This window comes from Centruroides vittatus, unplaced genomic scaffold (assembly GCF_030686945.1).
Source record: "Centruroides vittatus isolate TY-2023 unplaced genomic scaffold, ASM3068694v2 contig_1866, whole genome shotgun sequence".
Classification (NCBI taxonomy): Eukaryota; Metazoa; Arthropoda; class Arachnida; order Scorpiones; family Buthidae; genus Centruroides; species Centruroides vittatus.
In genome coordinates this window covers 842-12,509 of record NW_027121150.1, presented here as the reverse complement: position 1 = coordinate 12,509, position 11,668 = coordinate 842, and the positions used below count along the sequence as shown (strand labels likewise).

The 11,668-nt window shown below is 31.1% G+C and overlaps 1 protein-coding gene and 1 long non-coding RNA gene across 2 annotated transcripts; both read left to right on the top strand.

The window, feature by feature from the left end:
* The first annotated feature begins 3,337 nt into the window (after positions 1-3,337).
* On the top strand, positions 3,338-5,104 carry LOC136970026 (uncharacterized). Its single transcript, XR_010879929.1, has 2 exons — positions 3,338-3,771; positions 3,867-5,104. It is a non-coding gene; the product is annotated as an uncharacterized lncRNA (long non-coding RNA).
* A 5,426-nt stretch (positions 5,105-10,530) lies between these two features.
* On the top strand, positions 10,531-11,241 carry LOC136970025 (uncharacterized). The gene is made up of 2 exons (XM_067264389.1): positions 10,531-10,966; positions 11,046-11,241. Exons 1-2 carry the CDS (start codon positions 10,623-10,625, stop codon positions 11,239-11,241), a joined length of 540 nt encoding a protein of 179 aa, XP_067120490.1. The 5' UTR covers positions 10,531-10,622.
* The last annotated feature ends 427 nt before the right edge of the window (positions 11,242-11,668 follow it).

Genomic DNA, 11,668 nt, shown 5'->3' with positions numbered 1-11,668 from the left:
GCACGGTGCATAGGTTCGCCACCCTGCCTAATGCAATCGAATCGCAGAAATAATTATTAATTTCTGGATTTTCTTCAAAATGTGCTTTAATAAATCTCGAATTTTTATTTATATATCAATTAAATTTTGTGAAATTTAACTTTTTCCGCTTATTTTATTTCGGTCGGCACCGATCTCAAATTCTTCATTTTTAAAAGAATTCTTCAAACTTCAGAAGATTCCGTTTTATTTCCGAATTTATTGTTATTTTGTAACAATAAATTCGGATGAAAAAAGAATTGAAGTCAATTAAAATAAAACTTTCCTTCTTTTAAAAATTGTCTTTTTTTTCCCCTTTCAGTCGAAAGAAATTTTCTAATGCCGCTAAAAGAATTAATTCATGCGGTCATTTAATGGCGTGGGAAAGACCACCACCTATTATTAATAGGGATTGCAATCCAGCAGTGTTTTCAATGCAGCTGGATTTTTGCTGGACCAACATCATTCCAGCTGGATCCAGCGCCGGATGTATTTTTGGTACAATAAAGTGTTATCTATCTATCTATCCAGCAATTTATGGTTTTTTTTAAAGAAATAAAACATTTTTTTAAATACTTAGAAAACTTTTATTATTTAGACTGGTCACTATAAATTAGTAAAACTTCTTACACATTTAGGTAGTAAACTTAACTTTGGTTCGGTTTAACACTTGAGATAGAGATAATTAACTTTAAATGTTAAAGATTACATTTATAATTATAACTAAAGTTAAATAATAGCAAAGGTAATTTGTACTAATTAATTTATATTAATGTATTATAATAATGTTTAAGGAATTCAATTTCATGTTGCTGTGACACATTCTTTGAGGCAGAAGAGTATTATCAAGCAATAACAGGACACAACATTGTATTCTCTTTCATAGCGGCATTAAATTTTTTCAGCCCCTGGTTAATGATTCAATGACATTATCTACACTTTCCTGTTATGATGATAAGCAACATAGAGGTTTGTATTGAAATTCATGAAACATCTAGGTCATGCAGCTTTTGCCTGTCATTCCCATCAGAATTGGCACATGTTCTGAAGAGAGATTTGTTCAGTTGTATTCCAGGGTGAGGCACAATAAAATAAGAAAAATATAACATATGCACATTTGGCCAGGACAACATTAATATTTTAAACAATGTAACCACCAATACGTAAAGTAATATATTTTTATTATTTTATTGTGCCACATCCTGGAATTTTTAAAATAGTTTTTCATATTACAATAGAGGAGTAGCCTCTAATAAACAGGGGAGAGTTTTAAAGTATCACAGTATTGTTTTTATTAAGTTTATGATTGTTTGGAGAGGTTATTAGTTTCTTCCTTTTCCTCCTGTTTTACAGTTGAATTTTCTATCATTTTCTGAAGTTTTATGTATACTTTGTGTGCAGTAAAAAGAGAGTTTGGTTTTACTTTTATGCATTTTTAGCACTTTTATACGAAAATCTATTACGCTTTAGCTTGTTTTTAGAGAGAAATTTAAACCAGCTTTCAGAGTTTAGTAATGACACTACACACAAAGTAAATAGACAATTATGACCGAAATTTATTTTTGAGACAAATATCAAAACAATATCCATTGATAACAAAAGATGACATGTACAGATTTTGATGCACAAATCACTTTAATTTGTGAAGGGTCATAGTTTTTATGTTAAATGAAAATTTCTGTTATAGCAATATTTTGTTAAACTGAAACATTTTTATGTTAAGATATATAATAAATTGTTGGAGAATTGAAAATAAATTTGTTATACTGCTAATTTCACTATGACATTTTACTGTGTATATGCTAATTTCTGATTTTTAAAACATTTTTGCAATTTGTTCTTTTATCTTTAGTACATACATACAAATAACCTTAACCTGTTAAGACATTTGTTTTTGCAGAGTAATAATTTGGAAATTAAAAAGTTTATTATTTGTACTGAACAGCCAACATTTTATTACTGGAATAATTGAGATTAGTGAGGTTTGGGTTATGAATTTTTTGAATACTTGAAATAGCTAAATATTATGCAGCTGAAAATCCATATTAATATTTTTAAGTGTTAATTAATACTTGAATCTAAGAATTCAATAAGCTGGTTCTAGAAAATAATTACAGTAATACCCCGCATAATGCAAGTGATATGTTCTTAGAAGACAAAGTGCTAAATGAAACAGTGTTAAAGAGATCATTTTGACACAAAGTAAATAGGGAAAGAGGAACACACGATCAAAAATAAACAGATTTTACTTTAATTTTAAGTTATATTATTATGCAAAACAATATAAAAATATGTTAAATACACAAACATATGCATACAGAAACGTAAAGTTCATTTTTTGGTGATGAAGGTCCTGGCTTTTTTGAAATTCTTGGTTTTGTGATAAAGTCGTGTAGTTTCATTTGTCGCTTTATTTCCTTTCGTTAAGCAAATGTTGGTAGCAGGAGATTGCATCCAAAATGCCTCATCTTGCTTTGCACTCCTTTCAAAATCTGGATCATTCACTACAATTTTATCAATGATTTCGGTTATTGTTACCGAACTTTTACTAAGGAAATCTGTAGAGAAATTCTTTGGGTTCTTCATTTTCAGAATCACTATCTTCCAGTTTTACATAAATTCCTTGTTCTGCCAGTTCTTGAAGGTCGTTGTTGGTAAGGTTCTCATCAGAAACCTGCAGTAACTCCTCAATATCCTGCTCGTCTACATCTCTTAGTCCTGCTGTATCGATTAGGTGGACAATTTGGTCAAGCTAACGATACAACAATATGCTCTTCTCATTGAGAATTCGTGGATATCTTCAGCCATAACTTCTTCCACACTTTGTCCATGCATTTATCAGTTAATTCTTGCCAAGCAAAGTCGATATTGCCTATGGCATCCGTGATGTTATATTTTTTCCAAAATTTAACCAAACATAGAATTAAGGAAAGTACGGCGCTACGATGAATTGCCACCTTTTGCTGATTGATTCATGTTTGGAAATAATTGTATTATATACAAATCAACGAAATGCCGCAAAAATTTGAATCAGCATAAATTTTGAGCTTTTTTTTTAGGCTTTGAGCAGACCGTGTTATATCGAATCAACATTAATTGAGGCAGCGTTAAGCGGGGTCTTATTGTATTTGGAAATTTAATTTTAAATATCATCATTGCAGCTTTTTTAAGTGCAGCAATTGACTTCATTTCTAATATATAGCAGAGGTCCTACTTTTATGCAATAAAAGTAAGAAATGTGCTTCTATTAACCAATACTTAATGTTTATTTGGTAAACTCTTCAAAGCAGTAATTTGTTTCTCACGTACACCAACTGTCATACATTTTGTCATTATTCAAATGGAAATACCACCACATAGTTATAAAGAAAGTCTTGTGATGCCTTCTTAGCAACAACTAAGTATTTGTAATATTCAAAATTTTGATGATCACCAAGCTGAAAGTTGAAAGTTTGTATTGAAATAGTTTACTAAATGAATTATATAACAATTTCAAAAACTTACAAGAAAATGAAGCAACTAAGTACTTGGTAGAGTAAAATATTTATCTTTATTTACTATTTATAGTTTAATTTTATTAGCATGTACAGTATAAAATTAATAAAACACTATTAATTTTACGAAATTTGTTTCTTTCAGGCAGCTATTGTTCGGATTATGAAGATGAGAAAAGTGCTTAAGCATCAGCAGCTATTAGCGGAAGTATTAAATCAGTTATCGTCGAGATTTAAACCAAGAGTACCCGTTATTAAGGTGAGGAGAAATTTAAAACATTCAGTAAACTACACGAATATAATTGGAAAATATATTTTTGACACATTTTTGTTTCATTTTTTATTCCTTCCCAGAAATGTATCGATATATTGATTGAAAAGGAGTATTTGGAGAGGACTGAAGGCCAAAAGGATACGTACAGTTATCTTGCATGATAAAATAGTCATCGTTAGACTATTTTTTCATCACAGTTACATGTAATTTGTATGAAACAATTCGGGCACCCATCGGCTGTGTTTTAATGGTTGCCTTTGTATTAACATCAAAATTTCTATGAACGTGACACCAGCGACTGTGTGGGATACAAAAATAGCGATTCCAATTGGTTGGCGGAGTAAACGTTGAGGATTGACAAAGTATCTCGATTTTGTTCCACACGACCATCGTGTCAACTTTTGCTACTTATATTAGTAACAAGTGTTGGAAATTTCTGTAATCATAAAAACTGTTGTGGTGGCATTAGCGTTCTGTCAACATCGAGAAGAATATAATTGAAATCAACACCGATGGATGAATTTAATTTTTGATTTTATAAATATTTCTAATGTTGGACTAAACATAACATTCTATGATACAATGATTTAGTGTCGTGTAGATAAAAAACAAATTCAGTGTAAAGTTAAAACGCGAGCATTTACTACTATTGGTATATGGACAATATAACTTTTGTTTTCTTTAAAAGATTTTGCAAAATTAGCCAACACAAAATATAAGCACGATTATAGCAAACAGAAAAGAAAAAAAAAATAGTTAAATGCATACACCTGTACGGTGCGGTTTATGGAATCTTTTTTAATCACTTCCGTTTCGAAGTCTGTCAAATTTTTCCCGCCGTTCCCGCATGCGGAACCCATAATGTAAAATATATAATGTGACTCTTCTGGTTGTCATTCCATCTATTGTACAGGGGTAGGTGGACAATCCGGTGAACTCTACAGTTCACATTGTATAAAAGTCGACGCCGCCTTTTTTCGAGCGATCTCTCTTCCAGCCATGTACATTAGTTCTTTCGTTTTTTTTAGTTTGTTTATAATTGAATTAGTTTTATTTATGAAAATGTATTAAAACGATTGCAACGTCCTTCCAAAATTTTCAAAGGAATGTGTTTTTAACCAAAAAAATATATATTTATATATTTTATGGGTTATTTTACTTAATTTTGTTTTCTTATTGGTTTAATGATTGGGAAATTCTTTTGTAAAAATTGTTTGAAATTCTGTCAAAACAAAATAGAAGGCCTCGGTTTCAAAATTTGTGGAAAAGTAATATCTATTAATAAGCAAACTGCTAATAAATGAAAATGTATATAGAATGGTTTGTTTTTCTTAATTAAAAACAATACGCAGACTTATCTGATACACAGAGAAGTCGATATGTAGTGTTCGACTTGTATAGCGCGATACATCAGTGTCAATGAGATCGCTGGTCACCACATACGGTTTCGGACAATATACAGGCCGTAGACAAAGAAAGTCTTCTGTGTCTATTCGAAAATAACTCATTTAAATTTTACGTTTATTTTTTCTTTAATGAATTTTTTAAAAATTACAAATATATAATTTCTACGCATCAAATGCTACAACAAAATTTAAAATTAGAGAAAGTAAAAAAATTAATGTTTTTTAATACTTGATTGCTTTATTCTTTCTTTCGTTCTTAGGTAATGCTTTTTACTAGAAACTTGGCATCTGGCAGAAACAAATTTATCAACATCCAGTATCGTTTCTTGCAGTGTTTTTTAATACAGATGTTAAATGCATGTTTGTTAATCTCGCCCCGCGTGAACTCAGTCTTTAAAATAGGAAGTAATTGTTCACAGTTACGTACTACCAAACATTGCCAATATTGCAGCGAGCATTCGAAATTCCAATAAAATGAAGTCACTGACTTGAAAATTAATTTGCAATATATTAATGATTTCATTTTTTAAAATTTCTGGGGTTTTCCACAATCCCATTCAGTGACGTCGGAAGCCATAGGTTCTGGCCATCTGGCGGTCACTATCAATACTAATTACGATTAAACTACCAATTCTCAATAAAACCCGATAAATTGTGAAATTTTAACAATGTTAAATTTTAAGGTTACGATATTATAGAACACTTTAACACTAGCAATTACTGTACAGTACATTGGACTTATAATAACAAAGTCTAGTCTAATCTCAATTTTATCCTCGAATTTTCTGACTATTTCGATTTTATGCGAAGTTCCCAAAAGCGTTTTAAAGTTTGACGGGAGAGCCAACACACTTGTAGAATAAAGTAAACCATCTTTGAATCAGGAACTGGTCAAAAGTAAAAATTATACGGAACAAAATTTTTAGTCACCAACCTTGAAAATTAATTTGCACTAATAATAATAATAATCAGTTTATTAATATAATAGGCAGTCGCCTGTTACAAGGGGGTACATAACGTTTAATATAAAATGGAAAACAAACATTCGATTACAAAAGATCAAAAATGTCTACAATTTATGAAATAGCATATGGTATTTAAGATTTTGCATTCAAAAGTCTTCTAACGCCATTATAGAAATTAAAAATTTCGTTAGTGGTAGCCTGGTTAAACTTATCATACATATAACTCACTAGACTTTGATTGACATTTTGATCTCCAGTAGTCTCTGAGTCTTGTTGATCTTTGTCGAAGTCACAACCATAAAATAAATGAATTTTTGATATTAGTTTTTTACAGTTTGGACAAGTAGAATGGGCATATTCTAAATATTTACCTTCTAATATAAGTCCTCTTTGATTAAGTCTCATCTGGCGTAAAAAATTTTTTAACTTGAAAAGTTAAGTTCGTAAAAATATAATTGTTAATAAACGGATAGTTAAAGAGGAAGTTATAATAATACTTGTTGCTTCTATTACAAACATCCTCAGTATCTTGAACTATAGAATATTCTATAACTCTATGCATTAATTGGTTGATATATTGATTATTATTTCTGAGATAATCGAAAACTAGTTCGATGGAAAATCCATATTCGTTAAGTATATGAGACAGTTGGGTAATCCAATTCCGATTTGTATTTATCTTCTGAGATCTATTGTATAATAATAATGCAAGCCTGCTAGACAAGTCATCTGTATTAATTATCTTTTGTAACCATTTCATGCAGGCTTTAAACAAGATCGTGTTTATCTTATATCTGTTGAATTCCAAGCGAAGAACACTCCCTGGCGTGTTGAACTCCAATTGATATAGCTTACGTATGAATATATTTTGAAGTTTTTCAAGATTATTAAATTTGTTAAGACACCAAATAGGAGCAGCGTACAACGAAGCATTTAGCACTATAGAATTGAACAGTTTAAAGTGAGTCTTATTATTTCTTATTTTTGCTTTAGAAAATAAAATTATCAAATTATTCAAAAGGTTTCTGGATTTAGCAACAATGTATTTATAGTGTCTCTCGAATGACAAATTAAAGGTCCATATGAGGCCTAAAAATTTCTTTTCATTGATAATGTTTAATTTTTCATCGTGAATATAGAAAGACATGACTTTTTTAGACATTCTGTTCTCATTTCTAAAAATCATGACCTCAGATTTATTAGGATTAATTTTAACCCTTTAACTTATTTAAGTATTCAGTTATTTGTAGAATTTTACGTCGAAGAGCAACTGCAGATGGAGCAACAATGACTATGTTGTCTGCATAGGATAATGAATGAATACAAATGTTAATAATATAAATACCATTGTTTTCGTTCGTAAAACAGTAATTCAGGTCAAATAGGTAAAAGTTAAATAAATAAGGGGATAAAGGATCACCCTGTAACAATTCCCTGCAAACTGTAAATGGATTCCCACATATATTATTTTGTTTAATTATTACATTGTAATTGCCGTAAAGTTAACCAATAATATTTATTAGACGTTTACTAGCGTCATGTTTATGTAATTTATTTTGGAGCAGTTTTATGCATATTGAATCGTATGCTTTTGATAAGTCCAGAAAAATAGCAAAAACTTTACTTCTCTTTTTTAATAACTGCAATTGTATTAGTGCCAGTAAAACAAACAAGGCTTTTTGCGTGCCTCCGTTTGCTATATAAGCATATTGAGTAGGATTGTGTAAATTATTTATTTTTGTCCACGTATTCAAGTTTTTGGCTAATATGGCTGTAAAAATCTTTCTGAAATTTGATAGTAACGCAATTGGTCGATAGTTCGCAGGATCATCTTTGTGACCATGTTTATAAATCATAGATAGAATCACCTCTTTCCAGTTTAGAGGAATTTCTCTGTTAGAATAGATATTGTTAAAGAGTCTAGTCAAATACTGTGTTAATTTGAAAGGCAAAAGTTTAATTAGAGAATTAGGAATGCCATCGGATCCAGGGGCCGATTTGTTTTTTAGTTTGTTAATACATTCTTGAATTTCATGGACATTAATAGTTTCATTCTGATTTAGGAGAAGAATCGTCGAATATTCAATGTGAATATTAGACTGGTTATATAAATATTTGTCCGAAAATTTCTGGAAATGGTCAACCCAGACTTCACGGCTGATAATACTTTGGTTAGTATACCCATGTCTATTCTGTCGATAATCATTGATGATTTTCCAAAAAGTGCTTGAATCTTTTGCCTCCATTAATGTTTTATTTAAATGAAACAAATGACGCTTCTTTTTTGCTCTTATTAAATTCATGTAAGTTTTCTTAATTTTTATGTACTTGTTCAGATCCTCGAATAAATTGGTTTTCCTAAATGTTTTTAGCCAATGTTGTTTAATAATTTTATGTCGATAACAGCAATCATCAAACCAAGAGTTTTTATATTTTGCCTTTCTGGTCGCATAGCGATACTTAACCTGGCATTCCGATAATTTAAATATTAACTTCCGATAGTTTGCAATAGGATCGTTGTTTTTCTCTTGCGTTAAAAGTTCATCAGTTATGGATTCAGAGCAATTTAACCATTCCTGCATGTTAAACTTTAGATGATAGTTCTTTTTATTTTTAGATAGTTGAGCCTCTCTGTAAAATTTTGTCATGGATTTATCGTTTTGTATTTCAAGCTGCATCGGGAAATGATCAGATAAGTCTTCATTCAAAACTGTTTAGAGCGATACACTGATCAACCAAAGTTTCAGAACATATTATGTAGTCAATTATTGATTTATTATTATTGCATAAATATGTAAATTCAGCTGTAACGTCGCCATTTAGTCCTGCTGTTCAATATAATGAGTTGATTTTCTTGCGCGAAGTCCAACAATATTTTGCCTCACCATTAAACTTTTTATCTTTAGATTTTCTTGTGTTACTAATATTTTCATAATTTCAGTAAAATTTGGTATCCATATTTTCACCAATACGGGAATTAAAATCTCCACCAATAATCCAACTCTGAGTTAAAAAAGCCCATCTATTAATATGATGTTGAATTGCGGTAAGGATTGACTTTTTATCACTGGACGGTGCGAGGTATGTGACTATTGTTCCTAAGTGATACTCATTACACTCAGAATTGAGCTTCTCATTTAATTTTATGATCGCCACTATATAATTACGACATAGTATTTTTTTTTTTAACTCTTTCCGCCCTGTGGGCACTAAGAGGGCCTCTTTTAGTAGGGCCATTATGGGTTCGGCCAGGCCCACAATGGGGCGACCGGGTGGTGAGGGACGGGGCCCGACATATCCTAATGGACCTCCCCCCGAAAAATTCCTGGGGATTATTCGACCCGTTCGGATTCGATCCCGGGTCCCCCAGAGCGGTAGGCTGCCACCTTTACCGCTCAGCCATCCGGCCGTCTGACGTAGTATGTTGGTAAATGATATGCCCAAAAGTTTTCTTAACTAAAAGTAAAATTCTGCCAGAAGGACGACCGTACTTACTCACTCTATGAGCTCCACTAAATACTATGCAATTATCGGCTTCTAAATAATTTTTTTCCGTTGAACTTAGATTTATTAACCAAGTCTCAGTAACTCCAACTACCACGTTTAAGTTTAATAAAGAATTTTGTTTTCAAAGCATGCAATTTAGTTTTCAAACCCTGACAGCCGATTGCAGAGACAGAGATTACGTTAAACGACGTTTAACAACAGAACGGCCTATAGACGTTGGCTGGCTGAACCGCGGTTAAAAATGCATTGCAAAGACGACGACCGTCTATTTCTGAACGTCGTCTAAACGAATCTCGGCAAAACATTGGCTGTTACTTTCTTCGCCATTACTCCCTTGTTTTAGGAGTAATTCAGCCAATCAGATTATTCGTGTGACGTCAGAAACATGGCGACTGTGTCGAAAACGTGTAGGAACTTTTCGGAAGAAGAAAAGAACGTCCTGGCGGAAATTATTAAAAATTATCCCGTAATTGAAGAGAAGGGGTATGATAACCGTACTCTAGCGTAAAAAAAAACCGCATGGGAGAAGATTCAAAACGAATTCTCTTCGTCATTTCCCTGTAGAGCAGCTCGTACAATAGCACAATTGAAAGGCAAGTATGAATGTAAAATATTCATTTCAGATTATAAAATGTTAGTTAATATTTTTTACCAATATTTTTAACATTAATAATATCAAAGTAGAATAATAATTCAAAATTTTAATAAAAAGAAAATAGAAAGTTACGATTATTAATCACCTACATTAAATTTATTACAATGAAAATTACTTTGTACAATCTATATTTATGTGAAAGACTAAGGAGAAAAAGTCCGAATTGTAGAACTCTATTCTGAATCAAGATTTCATATCCTACTAATCCCTACTTCTATTTATTAGATTAATAGATTATGTAAATATACAAATATTAAAATAGCATATTTAATTTAAGAAAAATTTACTAGAAAAGTATATCTTATGATCTATGTTATAGGTTGCTGGAAGCGATTAAAAATAGATGCCAAAAAAGAGGCAGATAATAACCGACGTGCTGCACATATAACAGGTGGAGGACCAGCACCATTATCATTGAATCCCTCCACACAAGTGGTTTTATCTGTTTTGGGTGACAGTATTGAACCATTACCCAATCCAGATGATCCACCATCGCCACTTATCGTTACATATGAAAATATTGAATCACTTACAGATACAAATGAACACTCTAATTCAGCAATATTTTCACCTGTAGTGATAAGTGATGTAGCTGTCAGGGAAAATGTGAACGTGGCAGATGATCCACCACCACCCAAAAGACAACGGTAAATAATATTCAGATAAAATAATACTAAATATTAATAATTACTTTCTAAAAAATAATGATTTATATTATATTTATAGCATTAATTCATTAGAGAAAGCCCAAATCCAGCTAATAGAGGAGGGCATAAAAACAGAGAAAATGAAACAAGATACAGAGAATATAAAACAAGATACAGAGAGGAAAAAGCAAGAAGCAGAACAACTTAACATAGAGTTATTAAGATTAAAAAAGTTGAAACTTCTGCAAGAACTAAAATTATTAGAAAATAACTAAATGTATTTAATAAATATTAAAACGGCCCTTTTCAGGGCCAACAACTTTAGTTAAGAGTGGTCATATCATATTAATAAACAATTAGATGATGGGAGAATATCAAAGAAAAAATATAAGAACATAAAGATTATAATTATCATGACTAGGGTGAGATGTCATCATTTTTAACTGTCATGGTGGCTTTTTTGAATGTTTTATTGAATGTTATATAAACATTTTCAACAATGCCTGATGGAACTGTACTTAAGGAGCAAGAAATACATAAAATTTATTATTTGAGTGGTTCAGGCAAGTCTCTGAGACAAATTTCTGTTGCTGTAAATAGATGTACGAATGCTATTCAAAATGTTTTCCAACAAGGTAAAAATTATGGGCAAAAAAGAAAGTCAGGACAGCCTAAATGTTTAACATCAAGAAATGAGAGAGA